This window comes from Pyrus communis, chromosome 5 (genome assembly GCF_041283825.1).
Source record: "Pyrus communis isolate YQ-2024b chromosome 5, ASM4128382v1, whole genome shotgun sequence".
Lineage (NCBI taxonomy): Eukaryota > Viridiplantae > Streptophyta > Magnoliopsida > Rosales > Rosaceae > Pyrus > Pyrus communis.
Window position 1 is genome coordinate 5,198,069 of NC_142569.1, and position 23,556 is coordinate 5,221,624.

General features: G+C 37.1%; 1 protein-coding gene, 1 long non-coding RNA gene and 1 pseudogene across 3 annotated transcripts; 2 read left to right on the forward strand and 1 right to left on the reverse strand.

Moving 5' to 3' along the window:
- Window positions 1–4,144: 4,144 nt before the first annotated feature.
- On the forward strand, window positions 4,145–8,320 carry LOC137723690 (subtilisin-like protease SBT3 pseudogene; annotated as a pseudogene). The gene is made up of 2 exons (XR_015962332.1): window positions 4,145–4,640; window positions 5,855–8,320. The product of XR_015962332.1 is annotated as a subtilisin-like protease SBT3 pseudogene (transcript).
- Window positions 8,321–11,624: 3,304 nt separating this feature from the next.
- LOC148696602 (uncharacterized) lies at window positions 11,625–15,194 on the forward strand. Its single transcript, XR_015961998.1, has 2 exons — window positions 11,625–12,081; window positions 12,509–15,194. It is a non-coding gene; the product is annotated as an uncharacterized LOC148696602 (long non-coding RNA).
- A 2,496-nt stretch (window positions 15,195–17,690) lies between these two features.
- On the reverse strand, window positions 17,691–18,122 carry LOC148696603 (S-protein homolog 5-like). The gene has a single exon (XM_088693274.1). It carries the CDS (start codon window positions 18,120–18,122, stop codon window positions 17,691–17,693), a length of 432 nt encoding a protein of 143 aa, XP_088549400.1.
- Between the last annotated feature and the right edge of the window lie 5,434 nt (window positions 18,123–23,556).

The window sequence follows — 23,556 nt, forward strand, 5'->3', positions numbered from 1 at the left end:
ACGCGTCACGAAATGATGGTCAACAAAAGTCAATAATCTCCCCACTAGGGCATTTTCGTCAATTCACACTTCTAAAATTATTAAAGCAGTAAAATTAGGGACGGGTTGTCACAGTCAGACTACAGTTTCAAATATTTCAGCACCATGTTTACCAATTTTATGCCCTTGAAATTGTTTGACGAGAGGAGCTAGAACTGTAAATTTGATTTCAACTCCTTTCATATTTGGTCATCTTTTTCTTTTTTTTTTTGAGAGAAATATTTTGTCATCTTAAAAGAGGTATTAGTTTCCCACCTTGAATCCCATAACTAGTGGGATTGATGTTATGATTTGATTAACTGAGCTAATTATTTAATTTAGGTCTTAATTAATTCAACATGTTTTTCAGAAATTTAGCTCTTAATTAAAACAAAGCCAAATTCACCTTAATTTTTGGCCCCATTTTATTTTAATTTTCTTTGATTTTCCCCCTCTTTTTCCCAAACAAATTTAATTCATCGGTGTGAAATACAAGTAAAGTCGAACCAGATGAATCTTCAACAATTCAACCTTTACGTTTACGTGTATGCGCCACATTGCCAAGAAAATTTAAATTACAAAAAAATCGAAAGTAATTCCGTCCCTTATTATATTTTTTGGCTTTTTGTGTTCCCTCAGGTCAATTTGTGATGGAGAAAAATGACCGGACCGAACTATATCGATGATACAGACTCCGGGAGCCTCTTCGACACTATCAAGGTGCAGCAAGGCAGAAAGCCGGTTGATGTGAACTTTTGTTCGAACACAATATATAAATGGGACTCTAGATCATGACCTTTTGCATCATCGGATTGAAGATGTTTCTAGACAAAAAGGAACTGCAGGATATGGAGATTGATCTTAAAGCTCTAATCATTGCAAGATCCGAGATAATGGAAATACAACATAATCTTGATGCTCAAATAAATGCTTCCAAGCTTCAGGTTTTGATTGATAATTGGATATGTGCTTTATAGTGTGTATGATGACAAAGTTTTTTCAGGTTGCCAGTAGATTAGGGAGCTGGCGGATTTAGAACTACGCGAAGTGCCAGAAGATAACATCTTTCTTTCACTGTGGTAAAAGCTTATTTACATTTTTTTCAACTATTATTTTCCTCCTCTGTTTATGTTCTTTGTTTAATTTTCAATTTTCACGGTGAAAACTCAAGTAGAAATTAAAAAATATTTCTTAGAAAAAAGGAAGAAAAAAAAGGTGTGAGAGGGAGAGAGCGGAGGAATTCCTTGCCCCATTTTGGAGGTCAGAAATAAAAAGAAGGAATTCAACATGTAATCCTTGACATGTCCAGTAAGTACAACCAGTTTGGATTTCATACATTCGTTACATGTAATCCTTTTCAGGTACTATACCCAAGTATTTGGATAATTTGACTACGATGGTCAACAATTCTGATGCAGGCTCTTTTCATGGCTGTGACCAAGCCACATTGACATTAAAAGCATTGATCTTTCATCAAATAATTTACAACGTGAAATCTCTGAAGAAATAAGCAGTCTCATTCTATTGGGCACCTTGAATTTGTCCATGAATCAGTAAGGTCGGAAATTTGCGTTGGCTTGGAACTCTTGATCTCTCACACAACCACCTCTTGGGACAGATTCCTCAAAACTTTTCATCTTTAACATCTTTGTCCCACTTGAACTTGTCTTACAACAACTTGCTAGGAATAATTCATTCGGAAAACCAACTTCAAACGCTTAATGATTCTTCCATTCATATAATCAATCCATCGCAATGTAGCGTTCCTCTCTCAACCAAGTGTTTTGGAGATGACACTTTTACTACTGAGGATGCAAAAGACGAGAATGAAAATGGAAATGACCAGTTGCGGTTCTATGTAAGAGTGGTACTTGCTTCCTCATAGGCTTTTGGGGCATTTGCGGCACATAGATTTCAAAGACATCGTGGAGACTTGTCTATTTTCAATTCTTTGACAATATCAAAGATAAGGTAGCACTAGCAATTGCAAGTGCAAGGAAGAAACTATAGGGACTTAACGAGGTTTTGTCACTGCATTGGGTCTTGATGCATGAATCATATGCATGACATGGATCACGACTCATCGAGCAGATGATCGCAACAGCAGTGGAGTCTCATTGAAATCGTATGCTTCGTGAAGCATGCCAGCCCGCCCAAGCAGGTCAACCATACAACCATAATGCTCAAGCATTGGCTCCATATCGTACTCATCCCCTGTGCTTTTGAAAACTCTCTAGCCATCTTCAACAAGCCACCATGATTGCAAGCCATCAAAAGGCAATAACAACTTGTTACAATATATTACAATATCTCTTGACGCATTTTCATGTTTTGAAAGCGTTGCATGACTACTTTATTATGAATAGGCAACAACATCAATTATCTCTCTATAAAAATAATTGTGTTATTATCATCAATTGATTTCATATTCGATTTCTTAATTGATTGTTCAAAAATTCCATATCCGAAAATCTTCTATCACGTGGAATTGCTATATGCATCATGTGTATATTTTTCAGAAAAATTGAGTGTGAGCATCTGTCCCCCGGGGCCCAATGTTGCTCTGTCCATGGTCCCCTGTAACCCTGTAAAAAGTAAAAATAAGTTTAGATACACATGATATTTAAAAGTAAAAAGTAAAAGCAAAAACGAGTTGATACTTTCCTATAAAGATTTTCTTTATATAATTAGATTATACAGAATAACCTGTCATTTTCGGACTACACACCTTATTTCCCAAATTAATGAGATCAATATCAGTGCCGGTCTTGGGAGTAGCCCGAGTAGGTGGGCGCCTACGGCCCCCACTCCGGGGGGGGGGGCCCCAAATTTATTTATTTATTTTTATATATATAGAGAAGTGTTATTGACACTTTAAAAATCTCGTCATACACTTTTTACAAGTATATTTTTTTTTCAAATATAGAAAGTTTGGAACGTACTCCACTAGAATTTTGGAATACCAATAACAATTATATATATAATTTTGTAGTTTGAGTAAAATATCTCAACATGAAATTATAAAAAAAAAAAATTTGGAACTTGCTGTGCAGCTTTCGACCTTGGGAAGGGCCGGAAGGCCCAAAATATTTCTTAAGTATGTGTGTGTGTGTGTGTGGTTTTTGTAGTAGTTAATTAATTTGAAGAAGTTAAAAGATGTAGACAATGATAGCTTGAAGAGTTTTTGCATCGATCTTGAAGGATTTCTGAAACATGGTGAGCATTCATATTGATAGAAATGACTTATTTATAGAGCTAATAATCTTGAGAGAAACTTTGCCGAAGGAAATAAATCGGGCAATGGAAGTGCTGAAATATATAAGACAAATGGATGGTTGTTTCCTGAATGCATGGGTTGCTTATCGTATTTTGTTAACCATACCAATTACAGTTGCCTCTACTGAAAGAAGTTTCTCAAAATTAAAGTTGATCAAATCGTATCTTCGATCAACTATGTCACAAGAAAGATTAAATGGGTTAGCTATTTTGTCAATTGAAAAAGAATTGGTTGAAAAGTTAGATTATGTAAACTTAATTAGTACATTTACGTCTAAAAACGCGAGACATGTAATATTTAAGTAATATTTGCATATCCTTCTTCTTTGGATATGAATTCTAATGATTTTTGATGTAGAAATGAACTTTTTCATGTATTTAGCGAAACCTTTTCTTATACATATAAATGTACAACGAGTCGGATGTCGAAGAACTTTAGGGCCCCCATTTGAAGGCTCGCCTAGGGCTCCCAATTTCTTAGGGCCGGCCCTGATCAATATTTATTATTTTGAGGAAATATTATTAGATTATTATTGGTCGAAATTCATACATGTGATATTTTGGAATTCAGGATATAATCATGTATATGTATAAAAACCATTGAAATCTTTGGAAAACAGTTGGTAGATTTGCGTATAGTACACACGTACGTATTTAAAAAAAATATTATGTGTACGATTTTTTCAAAGTATCTTTTCGTATTTGCCAAACTATGCATTGACGTACACAATTTTTCTTCTTGAGAAAGTCATCTCTTATAAGTTGATACAGTCCTACGTACATACGAAACGATCCAGTAATGGATCATCGATTCAGGTATTACACTGGAAATATTGATATGGTGGTGTATGACGCGTTTTGTTTGTTTAAGAATTCTATTTGGTGTAATTAACATGTGCACGTTTCCGTTCCACTACAAATTAACGAGGCAAAAGAGCAAATATCAAAGGGACCAACCTACTAAGCTTTCCATTTTGGGTAAAGAAATGGACTGCTAACCAAATCCCTCTGAAGACAGCATGCAAATAAAATCCATTTACCATTTTCACATGATGACTTGACTCTGGCACACAGAAATTTGAAAGACCTGGAGAAAGAAGTAAGGTCTGGTTTGAATACCACTTTGTCTGACATAACGTGTTACGTCGAACTGCACTTGCTATTACATAAACCCAGATATAGAGACTCTGCTTCTGCCCACCATGAAGAGCAAGAGCACCCCTCCAGAGATTGAATCCCCAAAAACCAACAAAATCCTTTCCTCCCCAAGCCCAATCCTCTCGGTCAGGTAACCACCCTACTGTTGAACAAGGAGCTCTACATTGCTGGGTTTGTTTTCGTCTGAGGTATGCCCTTGCTTCCAGTTATCTCTCTCTCTGATATGTGCTTTGATTTGATTTTATTACTTGCAAAAGCGGAGCTCGTAACAACGGACTCGGATCCTCTCCGGACTTATCTGTCCGAACTGATTTTGGCGGTTGGATTCAGTCCTACGGTTAATAATTAATTTTGTTTTTTAATGGGTTTTTTTTTTCTCTTTCCTGCTATCTTTTTCTCACTACTCTCTCCTTCTGCTTGCTGTGCTCTCCTTTTGGGTGTTTTTTTGGTTGTTGAAGAAGAAAGAAGCCAGGGGTTTGAGATAGAGGTTGTTGGGTTATTTGATTTTCTGCTTGAGACAAACAACAAAGATGGCTGTGTTGAAAATCTGAGATGTGGGAGGCGAGATTTTGAGCAAAAAATAATTGAAATTAATATTTCTGTAGCTTCAGTTTTTCATCTGGGAAAAAAGGAGAGAGAGGAGAGAAAAAACAGAAGGAGACGGAGTTAGAAGATAAACACGTTAAAAAGCGAAATTAATTACTAACCGTAGGACGTGAATCTAAGGGCCAGAATCAGTGTACCCGTCGGATCCGGACAGAAAAGTCCGAGTGAATCCAAGTCCGTAACATCTCTCTTAGTTCAGTGTAGCCTTTTGATATCAACTGTTCTTTAGTCCTTTTCTTATATTTTAGAACTGTTCTTGCTTGGCTCTTTACCTGTTTGAGTTTGTACAATATTTTTAGTTCAATTTTGATTTTTAATCATATATAACAAAAATCTAGCCGCCAATTTCTTCGTCCTTTTCTTATGTAGTGAATGAGCAGCTTCTCCAAGAACCCTAAAATCCAAACCCTATTTGATAAAAGTATGAAAATTTACAAGCTTATGATCGATTTGGATTCACTGTGAAGAAAACTGGTGTCTAAATATATCAACGTGTTAATTATGACCATAGATAAAAGGGCGCTACAAATAGCAGGAGTTGATCTTAGTAAACAAGCCAAACAACTCCGTTCAGGGGGGTTGATTTAACATAAAAAATATTTATACAAAAAGGGTTCTTTTAATTTCTTTAGAATTTGAAAATACGGGTTACTACTTTTCGGATTACTTGTAAAACCAATATGTTGCTTTATTAGTTTCTGCCCAGTTCATCAGGTTCAATTGTAAAACCAACATATTAGATTTGATCCTCTTCAACGTGTTGTTGCTGAATGCTAAATCTTTTCTTTGTTTCCAGTTGAACCCACACTCCATCCTTTTCAACATGATCCGTGGTCTGGTCTTGTCGGTGGTGGTGGTGCTGCTACTGCTGTTGCTGCAGAGCAACAACAATGCCTCTGCACTATCCGAGGAATACAAGACCTATATCATCCGGATGGACTACGAATCCTCATCAGCCACTCTTGCATCTTTCCCGTCCGTGGAGGCGTGGCACAAGTCCGTCCTCAAGTCGCTGCCTTCGTCTCCTCCGGACTACGACGACAACAGTGACATGCTATTGTACTCCTACAGCCACGCCTTGCACGGCTTCAGTGCCAGACTCACTGACTCGCAGTTGTCGGAACTGGAGGACTCGCCTGCTCACGTCGCCACTTATCCGGACTCATTTGGCCGGCTGTTCACCACCCATACCCCTAAGTTTCTCGGCCTTAATGACAAAGTTGGCGTCTGGCCTGCTTCTTCCTATGGAAAAGATGTGATAATAGGAGTGATCGACACCGGAATTTGGCCGGAGAGTGAGAGCTTCAGCGACAAGGGAATGCCACGAGTCCCAAAAAGATGGAAAGGCGCATGCGAGAACAGAACATCATTCGCTTCTTCCCTCTGCAACAGGAAGCTAATCGGTGCTCGGTCCTTCAATAAAGGCTTCCGAGCATCGGGAAGAAACCTAGCCGCATTGGACTATGACTCGCCGAGAGATTACAGCGGTCATGGAACCCACACCTCCTCGACAGCGGCGGGTAACCATGTGACCAGCGCAAGTCACTTCGGATACGCAAAAGGTTCTCCGAGAGGGATGGCGCCGCGTGCACACCTTGCCATGTACAAAATCGGATGGTCTGGACAAGATCTTATAGCTAGTGATGTGCTAGCTGGCATGGACAGGGCCATTTCCGATGGCGTTGATATCATGTCCCTTTCTTTTGGCTTAGATATCACCGAATATTTCAACGATGTGATTGCGATCGCTTCTTTCTCAGCAGTCCAAAGAGGAATTGTTGTCGTGTGTGCTGTGGGAAATGACGGTCAGCTTGAAAGCTCAACATCCAACGGAGCCCCGTGGATCACTACAGTCGGTGCCGGAACAGTGGATCGTACTTTTACTGCGAAATTGACGCTCGATGGTGGCTTATTTACCGCTGAAGGAGTATCATACTTCCCGCTAAGCGTTTACATTAGTGATGCACCTTTGTTTTATGGGAAACACAATACAAGCAAACAAAGATGTGACCCTGGGGCAATGATTCCTGAAGAAGTGTTCGGCAAGGTGGTTCTTTGTGATTGGAGCAACCTGACTTCCTTCGTTGGTCAAATGGCGGAGGTAGGAAACTCAGGGGCTTATGCTGGAATCTTATTGTCTAATGAGTCAGATTTTAACCTCCAACACTTCACCATTCCCGCTCTGGTTCTTCCAATTGAGAAAGGGGTTTTGATCAAGGAGTATGCAACAAGAGCCAACAAAACAACTCAAGTTAAAACCCTGAGCTTTGTGCACACTAGTTTGGGTTCAAAACCAGCACCACTAGTGTACTCTCAATCTTCAAGAGGACCGGACCGCATCAATCCAAGCATCCTAAAACCAGACATTCTTGCTCCAGGGGTTCACGTGCTAGGTGCAGTTGCACCTAACAGGCCATCAATCTTGCACTTCAATAACTACGAGTTGGTCTCAGATTATGCACTCATGTCAGGGACCTCAATGGCAGCACCGCACGTTGCAGGTGTTGCTGCTCTGGTAAAAGCCGTTCATAGGGAATGGAGCCCAGCGGCAATTCGATCAGCAATCATGACCAGTGCATACACTGTTGACAACACCAATGCGACCATAAAAGACCAAGAGACTGGTCTTCCAGCCACCCCTCTAGACTTCGGTGCTGGCCATATCAACCCAAACAAAGCCATGAACCCTGGATTAATCTATGACATGGATGTCCAAGATTACATTGATTTTCTGTGTGGCCTAGGATACAATGTGAAGCAGATGCATGCCATTCTTCGGCGAAGTGAGTGGAGTTGCAGCTCGCATCCTACCCAGCTGAACTACCCTTCTTTTATGGCCATCTTCAACAGCAGCACAGATGGATCATCTCCAAAATCCGAAAATTTCACTAGGGTGGTGACAAACGTGGGAGATCATACATCAATTTACAAAGCAGTGTTGCAAGTTCCAAGAGGCTTGAAGATTGCAGTAGAGCCGAGTACTCTAGCATTCTCTAGAAAGAATCAGCAGCACGCTTTCTCTTTGAGGGTACAGATTGACGGCAATGCTTCAAGAGTGACATATGGCTATCTGAAGTGGATCGATCAATATAGCCACATTGTATCAAGCCCCGTAGTGATTGTTAATTACTAGATAGTCATGCAAAACCACATTGTAGCCTTGTAGTGATTGTTAATTTCGAGATAGTTTGGCTACGTGAAAGGAATATGCTCAATCTTTATCGTTGAACTCTTTTCTTAATTATATTAAGGTTTTAAGCTCTTTTCTCTGTGTCGTTCGATTCTTAATTTCTATGTATGTTCTCAATTCATGTGCGGAGGGCTGTAGTGAGAATCCAGTCCAACCACCAGGGAGATGTTCCTGGAAATAAACACTTGCTCACCCCTTAAATATCAGTTCAGTCTGATCGGGAATTTCTGCTATGTTTGGTTGCTTGTTCTCAACTTTAACAACTCTTTGACCTCTCTGCTTGACAAGGAATGTTGTTCTAGATATGAAGAGAACTTGTAGATTGACAATGATCTTATTTTGAATCACCTCTTACAGGTTTCCATTGCCACGTCTATGTCTCCGGTGCTCATTATGAATTTAACTTGTGCTAGTCAGGAATGCTTTCATTTTTGGTATTTGTCTAGAGGAGCTGTTTGGTTAAGAGTCATGAAATGGCAAACTCAAATTCAGTTTTCCTATAATATATTTTGGGGGCTTGCAGCATTTATCTGGTTAATTATAAGTTCTTGAGAGGGTTAAGGTCTTGTTAGTTGTTACTTTTCTAATAATTTGTTGGAGCGGGGATTGGCTTTAGCGTTTTATGTTGAGGAGTTAGCCAGTAGTATGATCCTCTGGCTAGTCTTATAATGTGGGGAAGTATTGAACTCATTTTATGAAGGTTTGCAAAACTATTTGTGAAGCATGATTCTATACTCTTCTTCTTTTAGGTTGTTGCTGTATTTCGGAAATCCTTAACACTGACTCATGAAGCTCGAAAGAAGTTTGCCTATATCAGTTTATGATAGCCGTGCTCGTGGTAGTTTTAGCTGAAGAGAAAGTTCTTCTGCCAAACCCCTCCTCTTGATCTTGGATTGCCGGCCAATGGCCATCTCAATTAAGAATGGATACTTTTCTTGGGACCAAAGGTCTAATTGATAATGTTTCGTTTGTTTCTCTGTGACTGCTATCAATATGATAGGCTTACAATTGATTCATGATTACGTATATCAGTTTACGCATATAATGAAGTTATGCATTTTTGTTCCAGGCTTTAAGCCTGTTTTTATTTTTGGTGATGAATTTTAGTTTTCATGGTTCTTACATCATATAAGCTTATATGAAATAATCTTTTTGCTCTGGGACTGGGGTGGATTAGAGGGGCTGAGAAGTTGAGAATGTTGAAGGGTTAATTCAACAAAAGGAAAAGGACGGATGAATTGGAGCAAGAATGCACTGGAGGGTGGGGAGATAGGCTCGTTACATTTTTGTTTGGTTTTGTCTTACTATTTTTACTGGTTTTGGTAATTTTTCTTTTCAACGAGGTGAAACACAGGATTTTCTATCTATTGCAACAGAAAGATACAAATTTTGTGTTCTTCTGTGGGATGCCGAAGCAGCTCATCACTAGGTACTAGACATTCCTTTCATTTGAATATCAAGTTTATGTTGGGCTACCGTTTTACTTCTGTATCATCTTATCATTTAAGTTGTCTTAGTATGTTCAAGTTTTCTGTATACTGATATGTTTGTTATGTTCCTTGTATTGGATTCAAGATTATTTGAGCAAAGGCTTAGGCAATGCTCTTAGTACTGCAGTTTCAAAATTTCAATATGGAAAACTTGGTAAAAACAAGCGTGATCTGGTCAATGATGTTGGTGTATTTCTATATATGTTTAGATAAACCCTCTAAGATCTCTGTAAATCTGCTCAATTTCCAAGTTACAGAACATCGTTCGTGTATGGTGTTACAGTATTGCTTTTATAACATCAGTATATACTAAAATTGTGGGAGGCCCTTCGGGTGGTAAATTAGTGTAGGGGTATTCCAGACAAATTTTTTGTTGCCTTATCTATTGCAGGATAACAAAGATGTCAGCCATGTCAAAACATATGAGGTTTCTCTGAAGGATAAAGATTTTGTTGAAGGTCCTTGGGCACAGAACAATGTTGAAAATCGGGCTGATTTGTTAGTACTGGTTCCGCCGCCCCTCTGTGGTGGTCTTATTATCGTAGAAGATAATATAGTTTACCGCAGCCCGAATACATTTAAAGCAATCCCAGCAAGACACGTATGGCATAGTATCATATGAATGTTGTTTTGGAATTACGTGTTGGATTGGTTATGGAAGTATCATTTCGAGTTTTTCATTGTCATTTGTTATAGTCCATCACAGGAGCCTATGGGAGAGCAGATCCAGATGGTTCCAGGTATTTACTTGGTGGTCATGCCGGGCTACTTCGCCTACTGATTATAATGCATGAGAAAGAAAAAGTGAGTCCCAACACATTCTTGAAAACATCTAATTGTTTGTGGTTGAAAGGTTATGGGGTTAGTTCCTTAGGGTTTCATCTACTCTTCTTCTTGTAGGGTGACTGGACTGAAACTTGAGCCTGGGGGAGACGTCAATTTCATCTACTATCTCATACCTTGATAATGCTGTCTGTAATCAATTGGTTTACGTTGTTTCTTCTATGTTTTATTTCCTTAGGGACACAAACGCTAATTTTCAGTCATCACCGTCACATCGCTACCACCATTGGGAAGGCAAAGTTTTAAGTTGCTTCTCACCCCACCCTAGTTAGGGAGACTTTAATATAAGAATGCGTTTCAAAAGAGATATGGGTTTATCTCATCCTTTTCAAAAGAGATACTGTTTTTTACCGTGTATTTTCCAATGGGAAGGGTTTAGGGTGAAAAGATTATTTAGTCTCCAATAGAGACTTTTTATTGAAGATGAGATAGAAAACACATATTTTGTGAACTCTTTAGGAACCCCAAGTGTAGCAACGCTCTTTTGTAGCCCCGCTCTTCTTGGTTCTCATGCACATGCATTGCTATTTTATGCTCTAAGGACAATAATTTCGGTATAAATTCTAGTCTCTAGATTGTTCGTATATTAGGAACCATGGATGCGCAACATTTTGCCATTGAAAATCGCAGTAGTGTGGTGGAACTTCAAGCAACGACAGATCCATAGTGAAACTATAGAATCCGTGATGCGGCACGACGTGAACACCAAGATCTCCGTCTGTGGATTTGCAATGAACAGTCAAGTTGAGACCTACACCCAAATCATTTGTCAGTTTAACATCAATATGCATTGCATCAACACATCTAGTGCTGTTGACTGTTACGAGAAATGTCAGAACCAAGAGAAATGCATTATTTCGGATGTGTGAAGCTGAAGAAGCAGCCATTCTTTGTTTATGAAATTTTCTTGAAAAATGTTAGGAAGATCATATGTAAAACCTCACCCCCGATTTTAAAAGTACTTTTGGGTTTTTATTTAAAAATTATTTTTAAGGCCTTAATAGGTGCGTTCAAGGGGCCCACCTCGTTTTTGTGTCCCCCGGCCTCTCTCCTCTTTGTGCTCCCCTGAGCTCTCTTTCTCTCCTTCACCTCTCACTCTCCCTTATCTCTCCTTCTCGACTCTCTCTACAACCTCCTCCCCTGAGCACCTCACACACACACGCAAGCACCTATTCCCTCCGGCGAGCACCATCAACCACCTGGACCTCCCTATCGTGACGCCGGGCCACCATGGATGTCCTCCTCCTTCCCCTTTCACAGAACAATGACACCGTCACTGTTCAAAGTGTGCTCCGGCGAACCCCGACATAGGTGAGCTTCGAAACCACTCTAAAACTTTCCCTTTTCATCCTTACTGTTCTTTTCTGATCGTATGTGTATGTTGTGGACATTGAAACATCGAGAAATCACCTCGGATGAACTAAACCAAGTTTCCGGTGAGACCCGGGGCTGCCAGGCCGTTTTCCGATCACTTGCTGGTCACAACTAGCCACGAGGAAGGTATATTTCGACTCTCTATTTCCCGGGCTTCATTTTGGTGTTTTGAATTGCTTGAAAAGGTTATGTTTCGAACTCCGTTGGAGCTAAGGAAGGTTCCGGTCGTGTTCCGGCCTTCTTCCTCTCGAGGTCCGGCGGCCCACCTAGCAAACCGATGGCCTTTTAAGGCCCATCCCTAAAATCCTCTAAACCCAACCCTTTAACCCAAAACCCTTTTAGTTTAGGCCTTTGGGCCTAGGACTTTTCGGCCCAAACTCACCAACCTAGCCCACCGGACGGAATTTTCCTGGAATATTCCTCTGTTAACTTTTGTTGACTTTTCGGAAATTTAACCGAGACCTTTCTAAGGGTAATTCGTCATCCTAAATCCGTTTTCCCAAATTCAATTGTTATAATTGAGTTTTATTAATTGGATTCTTTATGTGCTTAGGTGCAATTAATAGCGGCGATTCCGTTATTCCTTTTTGGTACAGCCTTTCACAAACGGAGTATGGTGAGTGGACCCCTTCTAAAATGCATGTTTTAATAGTAGAAATGCATACATGAAAAACTTGATTTAATGATTACGTTTTATGAAATGTTCTATGAGATAACATGTTTACTGAGGTTAGTTTGAATTATACTATTTTTCTCTATAACCCATGTTATTTATAGGATATCAAATGGATGACGATATAATATTTAGAACATGTTTTCGAGCATCTCTTTATAGTATAGATGATGGATGACCTTATACTATGAAGTTGATTTTCAGATATATATATATATATGCTCAATGGTTTTGTATTTACCTAGTGGTCCATATTCTACCTGTGGGCGAGGTTACGATGTTGGCATAGGGCCGAGAGAAATAATCTCTAGCTACGGGCTGAGAGACACGAAATGGCATACGGCTAGAATTATTTATCACAAAAAGGGAAAGAAAAAACGAACACATGAGGTGATATGCCTCCCAGTAGGACTTTTTATTGAAGATCAGATAGAAAATACATATTTTGTGAACTGCTTAGAGCATCCTCAATGGGGGTTTTATCCTTCTTGAGGCTATCACATTTGTAGCTCTAACGAAAAATTTCACTTACAATGGGCCAAAAAATGGGGCTACATCCATCACATGGGCTAACAACTTCAATCTTTGGGTAGCAAAAAGTAGGAGGACCCAAAGTCCTGTTTTTTTAGTTTAGAAATGGGTGAGGCCCATTTTTAATTCCAAAACCTGATTTTAAGGGTTTATTTTGTTAACCGTTTGGAATTTTAAGCATTTATTTTCAACCGTTTGTTTGATTAAGAAAACATATACAAACAACAACCATTTTTTGTGTGATTGATTAGAAAAAAAAATGTAATGCTTTGTGTTTAATTTTCTAGATTGAAAAATTCATAAAAAAGTGATGAAATTTAACATTGGTAGTTTAGAGACCTAAACCAAAAATATAAACAAACAACATAACTAAATTGTAATAAGATAACCCAATCTAATGGTTGTTATGAAATGAAAATCTTGTTTGATTTCGGAGAATGTGTCAATTAGAAAAATAAACCAACGAATAAGATTGAAATAAGATAATCAAATTCAATGGTTGTTATGAAATGAAATCTTTTCTTGTTTCATTTCATAGAAACAAACCAACCGGTGAAATTGAAATAAGAGAGCCTATAACAGTAAGAGTAGTTTTATCTAGACCTAAAAATTATCTTTCTACACACATTAAGAAAAATTATTCTTCATAATTCCCATTTTACCCTTATGCAAAATAATCTTTCTACACCCATTTTCAAACAAACGTCTGAAACTCATCCCTCACAAGACATAGCGCCACCACCCAAACCACCACCACGTGCCTCCCTCTCAATTTTATCTTCGCCACCATTTCCCTTAACAAAAGTTACGTCATACTTGATCCCGACACCTACACATCCTATTACGTCTTTAACTTCTTCGACGACAAGTTGTTCACAGCGTTCGCCAACGAAGATGCTTAGTTCCACCTCATTACCAACACGCTTCATCATCGCCAAGGTTTGGTCTAAAGTGGTGGTTCCAGCCCCCATCGTCGTGGCCAAAAACACCAGGGCGAGATCTGATCCTATCGATCTATAGGATACAAATTTGAGAAACAAGAGATAAGGATGAGGAAGAAGTGAATGAGGAAGAGAAACGATGGCGATGATGGAAGATTTGACGGCATCTGGCATAGTGTCGCCGAAAACAATGATGTTTGGGTTTTGTTCTTTTTTTTTTTTCTTTCAGTTTTTGTAAGGGTAAAATTGAGAGTTTAGGTACAAAAAAATTAAAGTTGGGTTCAAATAAAATTTTCCTAGTACTAAATAAGTGATGAAATCTAACCTTATCAGAATTTGAATTTTTTTATTAGGTTAAAAAGTTCATAAATTTGATTTAAGATAACACGTCCAAAAATCAAGTTAAGAAAAGTTAAGGTAAAATAAATTTATCCATCTTAAAATAAAGTTAAGACAAAATAAAGTTGGTTAGAATCATAAAATATTTGCACCTGAATTCCAACTGTTCACGAACATATCTTGTCTCAAAAATTAAATAAAGGATTATGAATTATATGAATATGATACCTAGATCAAACACATTTTCTTCAACCATAGAAGTCAGAAAAATAAAAAGGGAAACCATCAATAATGCTATAAGTTAATGGCTTTTGTTATTTCTTGTTTGTTTTCCAACCAAGAGACATTGCCAAACCATTTATCACAAAGGGGAAAGAAAAAGGAACACCTGGGATAACCCTCTCCCAGTAGGACTTTTTATTGAAGATGAGATAGAAACACATATTTTGTGAACTCTTTAGGAACCCCAAGTATAGCAACGCTCTTTTGTAGCCCCGCTCTTGCTGGTTCTCATGCACAGGCGTTGCTGTTTTATGCTCCAAGGACAATAATTTCGGCATAAATTCCAGTCTCTAGATTGATCATATATTAGGAACCACGGATATGTAACATTTTTCCATTTAAATTGGCAGTAGTGTGGTGGAACTTCAAAAAATGATAGATCCATAGTGAAATTGTAGAATCCGTTATAAGGCACCACATGAACACCAAGATCTTCTATGGATTTGCAATGAACAGTGAGGTTGAGACCTGCACCCAAATCATTTGTCAGTTTAACATCAATATGCAGTGCACCAACACATCTAGCTGTGCTGGTCACAGTTACAAGAAATGCCAAAACCAAGAGAAATGCACTGTTTCGGATGAGTGAAGAAGAAGCAGCCATTGTTTGTTTATGAATTCTTTTAGGTGCGTTTACCGTGCACCCTTCGTTTTTATAATGCATATTTACTCCATTCATGGAAAGCATTCATTCCCTCCAACCGTTTTGTGGATAAAAAAATAAAAAATAAAAAAAATAAAAAATAAAAAGTATTATTATACTACAAACAATATTTAAAATTTTGGAGCAGGTAGAAATATCGACATGCAAATTTATAGAAATAATGATGAATATATCGATATTGATATTGGTTATGCAAATTTATAGAAATAATGATGAACATATCGATATTGATATTGGTTGTCTTTAGCACAAATTATGGATTTGTAATCATGTGGGTGTATCAACTCATTTAGTCGAAAGTAAAGAAAAATTTCTTCAAAAAAATTCATAAATTTAAATCTGCAGAGGATTCCGGCAAAATTTTTGCACTGAGTCAGTAAATATCGTCTATATTCATTGATTTCTTATATCTCGCCGATATATGGTGAAGTTTGCATTTCAAACCCACTTTCCATATCGATCCTTGGATTTTTGATATTTCCACGAAATTATTGACAATTTTGTCGATATTTTAAACATTGACTATAAAAGATGGAGGGCTTAATTACATTACTAATAAAGACGGATTATCTACTAAACACGAATCCAACGGTTGATTTGTTCATTCAAAATGAATAGATGACTCCATTCATGGAAAGCATTCATTCCCTCCAACCGTTTTGTGGATAAAAAAAAAAAAAAGTATTATTATACTACAAACAATATTTAAAATTTTGGAGCAGGTAGAAATATCGACATGCAAATTTATAGAAATAATGATGAATATATCGATATTGATATTGGTTATGCAAATTTATAGAAATAATGATGAACATATCGATATTGATATTGGTTGTCTTTAGCACAAATTATGGATTTGTAATCATGTGGGTGTATCAACTCATTTAGTCGAAAGTAAAGAAAAATTTCTTCAAAAAAATTCATAAATTTAAATCTGCAGAGGATTCCGGCAAAATTTTTGCACTGAGTCAGTAAATATCGTCTATATTCATTGATTTCTTATATCTCGCCGATATATGGTGAAGTTTGCATTTCAAACCCACTTTCCATATCGATCCTTGGATTTTTGATATTTCCACGAAATTATTGACAATTTTGTCGATATTTTAAACATTGACTATAAAAGATGGAGGGTTTAATTACATTACTAATAAAGACGGATTATCTACTAAACACGAATCCAACGGTTGATTTGTTCATTCAAAATGAATAGATGACTCCATTCATGGAAAGCATTCATTCCCTCCAACCGTTTTGTGGATAAAAAAAAAAAAAAAAAAAAGTATTATTATACTACAAACAATATTTAAAATTTTGGAGCAGGTAGAAATATCGACATGCAAATTTATAGAAATAATGATGAATATATCGATATTGATATTGGTTATGCAAATTTATAGAAATAATGATGAACATATCGATATTGATATTGGTTGTCTTTAGCACAAATTATGGATTTGTAATCATGTGGGTGTATCAACTCATTTAGTCGAAAGTAAAGAAAAATTTCTTCAAAAAAATTCATAAATTTAAATCTGCAGAGGATTCCGGCAAAATTTTTGCACTGAGTTAGTAAATATCGTCTATATTCATTGATTTCTTATATCTCGCCGATATATGGTGAAGCTTGCATTTCAAACCCACTTTCCATATCGATCCTTGGTTTTTTGATATTTCCACGAAATTATTGACAATTTTGTCAATATTTTAAACATTGACTATAAAAGATGGAGGGCTTAATTACATTCTAATAAAGACGGATTATCTACTAAACACGAATCCAACGGTTGATTTGTTCATTCAAAATGAATAGATGACTAAACGTCTTTAAATGATAACAATATGCCCAACCCTCAACGGACTGAGATATCTTTCAATGTGCCTGGAACACTGAACGGCATACCAAGTGTAACAATACAATTGGTTGAAAATTTAAAAAAATTATTTTCAACCAATCGTATTATGAAGCTTAGTTGGTTAGAATCATAAAATATTTGCACCTGAATTCCAGCCGTTCATGAACATATCTTGTCTCAAAAATTAAATAAAGGTTATGAATTATATGAATATGATACCAAGATCAAACACATTTTCTTCAACCATAGAAGTCAGAAAAATAAGAAGGGAAACCATAAATAATGCTATTAGTTAATAGCTTTTGTTATTTCTTGTTTGTTTTCCAACCAAGAGACATTGCAAAACCATTTATCACAAAGGGGAAAGAAAAAGGAACACCTGGGATAACCCTCTCCCAGTAGGACTTTTTATTGAAGATGAGATAGAAAACACATATTTTGTGAACTCTTTAGGAACCCCAAGTGTAGCAACTCTCTTTTGTAGCCCCGTTTTTGCTGGTTTTCATGCACAGGCGTTCCTGTTTTATGCTCCAAGGACAATAATTTCGGCATAAATTCCAGTCTCTAGATTGGTCGTATATTAGGAACCACGGATATGCAACATTTTTCCATTTAAATTGGCAGTAGTGTGGTGGAACTTCAAAAAATGATAGATCCATAGTGAAATTGTAGAATCCGTTATAAGGCACCACATGAACACCAAGATCTTCTATGGATTTGCAATGAACAGTGAGGTTGAGACCTGCACCCAAATCATTTGTCAGTTTAACATCAATATGCAGTGCACCAACATATCTAGCTGTGCTGGTCACAGTTACAAGAAATGTCAAAACCAAGAGAAATGCACTGTTTCGGACGAGTGAAGAAGAAGAAGCAGCCATTGTTTGTTTATGAATTCTTCTAGGTGCGTTTAACGTGCACCTTTCTTTTTTATAATGCATATTTACTCCATTCATGGAAAGCATTCATTCCCTCCAACCGTTTGGTGGATCAAAAAAAAAAAAAAACAAATAGTATTATTATACTACAAACAGTATTTAAAATTTTGGAGTGGTAGAAATATCGATATGCAAATTTATAGAAATAATGATGGATATATTGATATTGATATTGGTTGTCTTTGGCACAAATTATGGATTTGTAATCGGGTGGGTGTATCAACTCATTTAGTCGAAAGTAAAGAAAAATTTCTTCAAAAAAATTCATAAATTTAAATATGCAGAGGATTCCGGCAAAATTTTTGTACTGAGTCAGTAAATATCGTCTATATTCATTGATTTCTTATATCTCGCCGATATAGGGTGAAGTTTGCATTTCAAACCCACTTTCCATATCGATCCTTGGTTTTTTGATATTTCCATGAAATTATTGACAATTTTGTCGATATTTTAAACATTGACTATAAAAGATGGAGGGCTTAATTACATTACTAATAAAGACGAATTATCTACTAAACACGAATCCAACGGTTGATTTGTTCATTGAAAATGATTAGATGACTAAACGTCTTTAAATGATAACAATATGCCCAGCCCTCAACAGACTGAGATATCTTTCAATGTGCCTGGAATACTGAACGACATACCAAGTGTAACAATACAATTGGTTGAAAATTTAAAAAAATTATTTTCAACCAATCGTATTATGAAGCTTAGTTGGTTAGAATCATAAAATATTTGCACCTGAATTCCAGCCGTTCACGAACATATCTTGTCTCAAAAATTAAATAAAGGGTTATGAATTATATGAATATGATACCTAGATCAAACACATTTTCTTCAACCATAGAAGTCAGAAAAATAAGAAGCGAAACCATAAATAATGCTATAAGTCAATGGCTTTTGTTATTTCTTGTTTGTTTTCCAACCAAGAGACATTGTCAAACCATTTATCACAAAGGGGAAAGAAAAAGGAACACCTGGGATAACCCTTCCCAGTAGGACTTTTTATTGAAGATGAGATAGAAAACACATATTTTGTGAACTCTTTAGGAACCCCAAGTGTAGCAACGCTCTTTTGTAGCTCCGTTCTTGTTGGTTCTCATGCATAGGCGTTGCTGTTTTATGCTCCAAGGACAATAATTTCGGCATAAATTCCAGTCTCTAGATTGGTCGTATATTAGGAACCACGGATATGTAACATTTTTCCATTTAAATTGGCAGTAATGTGGTGGAACTTCAAAAAATGATAGATCCATAGTGAAATTGTAGAATCCGTTATAAGGCACCACATGAACACCAAGATCTTCTATGGATTTGCAGTGAACAGTGAGGTTGAGACCTGCACCTAAATCATTTGTCAGTTTAACATCAATATGCAGTGCACCAACATATCTAGCTGTGCTGGTCACGGTTACAAGAAATGTCAAAACCAAGAGAAATGCACTGTTTCGGATAAGTGAAGAAGAAGAAGCAGCCATTGTTTGTTTATGAATTCTTTTAGGTGCGTTTACCGTGCACCTTTCTTTTTTATAATGCATATTTACTCCATTCATGGAAAGCATTCATTCCCTCCAACCGTTTTGTGGATAAAAAAAAATAAAAATAAAAAAATAAAAAAAAAACAAATAGTCTTATTATACTACAAACAGTATTTAAAATTTTGGAGTAGGTAGAAATATCAATATGCAAATTTATAGAAATAATGATGGGTATATCGATAATGATATTGGTTGTCTTTGGCACAAATTATGGATTTGTAATCGGGTGGGTGTATCAACTCATTTAGTCGAAAGTAAAGAAAATTTCTTCAAAAAATTTCATAAATTTAAATCTGCAGACGATTCCGGCAAAATTTTTGTACTGAGTCAGTAAATATCATCTATTTTCATTGATTTCTTATATCTCGCCGATATAGGGTGAAGTTTGCATTTCAAACCCACTTTCCATATCGATCCTTGGTTTTTTTATATTTCCACGAAATTATTGACTATTTTGTCGATATTTTAAACATTAACTATAAAAGATGGAGGGCTTAATTACATTACTAATAAAGACGAATTATCTACTAAACCCTAAATCTAACAGTTGATTTGTTCATTGAATATGAATAGATGACTAAACGTCTTTAAATGATAACAGTATGCCCAGCCCTCAACGGACTGAGATATCTTTCAATGTGTCTGGAACATTGAACGGTATACCAAGTGTAACAATACAATTGGTTGAAAATTTTAAAAAAATTATATTCAACCAATCGTATTATGAAACTTGATGTACTACGCCGTGTTCCCGGCATACTAAAGAATTTTCCCAACGGACGGTAGCTAAAATCACCTTATGGAATCAAGAAAATTAAAATAATAAATGGTCTATGATTATGTTATTTGTGTGGTAATCAGAAATTATAATTAAAACAATAAATACAGAAATTTTCCTGCCATTCACATTGATTGAGGTTTCTGTATTCAACAAAACGTGCATCATTAGACTTTGCCCTATTCACATCTTTCAAAAGTTCGGTTTGTTTGATAATGTGGCGCGCATGTGAGTCTCACACATTTCATATTCTAAATATGTGTTTAAGGACCAACTCGAATCTAAGGTGAAAGTTCAGAGCCAAATCTAAATTGGGTGAAAGTTCATAAACAATTGTAAGTCTTATTGTGGAGCCCAGAGTAATTTGAAAAATCTTGGAGTTGCCACGGATATTCTTTTTCGAAGAAGAGTAGAATACCCTCATTAAATAGGCGAGACTCATATTTAATTCACGCATAATTCACCCTCTCTAAAATACGCAAGCAGCTGACTACAACATCATCAAGCTCTCGTACCTTTGGCAAGAAGAAAATTCAAATGCCTTAAAAATATGATTGATTACGAAATCCCATCTTTAATATTCTCCTAATTGAAAATAAGCTCAAACAAGGAAGGAATCATAATCACATCCAACCATAGATAATTTCTGGATAATTCCAAGGTATTATTTAATAACTAATACCTTTTAGATTATTCTTTCATCATCCATCCTACTGATGACCCACCTTGACTAATGGAATGCCACCACGTGTAGGTAAAAGTGGACACCATAGGTCGGCCACCTCCTTATAAGTACTCCATCTTCACCAACTTCTGGTAATTTTTGTTATTTCTTGGCTTTTGTTTTTTCTTGTTTGTTTTCCAAGAAGGGAAACCATAAGAAGGGAAACCATAAATAATGCTATAAGTTCATGGCTTTTGTTATTTCTTGTTTATTTTTCCAACCAAGAGACATTGCCAAACCATTTATCACAAAGGGGAAAGAAAAAGGAACACATGGGATAACCCTCTCCCAATAGGACTTTTTATTGAAGATGAGATAGAAAACACATATTTTGTGAACTCTTTAGGAACCCCAAGTGTAGCAACGCTCTTTTGTAGTCCCGCTCTTGCTGGTTCTCATGCATAGGCGTTGTTGTTTTATGCTTCAAGGACAATAATTTCAACATAAATTCCAGTCTCTAGATTGTTCATATATTAGGAACCACGGATGTGTAACATTTTTCCATTTAAATTCGAACTAGTGTGGTGGAACTTCAAAAAATGATAGATCCATAGTGAAATTATAGAATCCGTTATAAGGCACGACATGAACACCAAGATCTTCTGTTGCTTTTCAAAGATTTTGTTGTATTTCCATTGTTAGAGTTACAAGAGAGTGAGAGCACTCTTATAAAGAGAAGCTACAAGGGAGAACCAAACACAATCCCTATAAACCTGCCCTAGACCCGTGAAAAGCAAAAAGAATAAAATAAGGAAAATAAGCTCCTACAAGTAAGAAGGAAGAACTAAGAGGAAAGGGACAAGACAAGGTATGGGAAGACAAGAGAGTAGGGTTAAGACCATCACTTTAGCCCATAACTTAGCTAAAGTGAGGATGACAACCCATCCTTGAGATTCTTACAAAATACTTTGGGAAGTTAAATACCACTCCATGAATTAAGGAGTTGACAACATGTCACTAAGAAATCAAACTCAGCCATGCAGCAACCGAAACCCTAAAGTACATTAGACAACTTCCAATACTCCCCCTCAAGATGGATCCAGAAGGTTGATGGATCCAAGCTTGGACAGAAGTCGCTGAAACTGATGAGAAGGCAAAGACTTTGTGAGAATGTCAGCCAGTTGGTCGGAGCTTCTGGTATAGTGTGTCTGAATTACTTGTGATTGCACCTGCTCACGAATGTAATGACAGTCAATTTCAATGTGCTTCGTTCGTTCGTGAAACACGGGATTGGAAGCTATGTGCATGGCAGCTTGGTTGTCACAGAATAGAGACATAGGAAGAGTTGCAGAAAACCCTAAATCACTTAGAAGACCCTTGAGCCAGATTAATTCACATGATGTTGAAGCCATTGCACGATACTTAGCTTCGGCACTGGATCTAGTGATGACAGTCTGCTTTTTACTCTTCCAGGTGACCAAGTTTCCACCAACAAAGGTGCAGTAACCACTCGTGGATTTGCGATCAATGGCATTGCCTGCCCAATCTGCATCACAGTACCCCATGATGTGAGTGTGATCATTCTTTGTCATGAGAATACCATGACCAACAGACCCTTTCAAGTAACGTAAGATCCTCTTTACAAGATTCAAATGATCGATGGAAGGAGTGTGCATGAATTGACTGACAATGCTCACTGCATATGAGATATCGGGTCTGGTGATAGTTAGGTAGATTAGCTTACCAACAAGCCTCTGGTATGAACTGATATTTGAGAGTGGAGTGTCGCCCATGTTGAGTTTGAGCTTGCTATCAAGAGGAGTGGTGGCAGGCTTGGACTCACTCATGTTAGCATCCTTGAGAAGATCCATGATATATTTTCGTTGATTAAGAAATAAACCCTTGTGAGAAGATGCCATTTCAATCCCAAGAAAATATTTTAACACCCCAAGATCTTTAATTGCAAACTTTTGTTGTAGTGACTGTTTGAGTTTGAAGATCTCTGCAGCATTATCACTAGTGATTATTAAATCGTCCACATAAATCAGCACCACTAATTTGCCACCAGCTCCAGTACGAACAAATAATGATGAATCAGCACCACTTTTTTTGAAACCAGCACTATGAAGGACTGAACTTAGTTTAGCATACCAAGCACGAGGCGATTGCTTCAGTCCATAAATGGACTTATGTAACTTACACACCAGATCAGGGACCTGACTTTGAGGATGTCCAGGAGGCAATCGCATGTAAACTTCTTCTTCGAGATCACCGTGAAGAAAGGCGTTCTTTACGTCCATTTGATACATAGACCAACCTTTATTGACAGCAACAGACAATAACACTCTAACTGAGTTCATTTTTGCAACAGGCGCGAATATTTCTTTATAGTCC

Excerpts from the sequence above, each read along its gene's own strand:
- LOC148696603 (XM_088693274.1), bottom strand. The coding sequence starts at position 18,122 with ATGGCTGCTTCTTCTTCTTCACTCGTCCGAAACAGTGCATTTCTCTTG.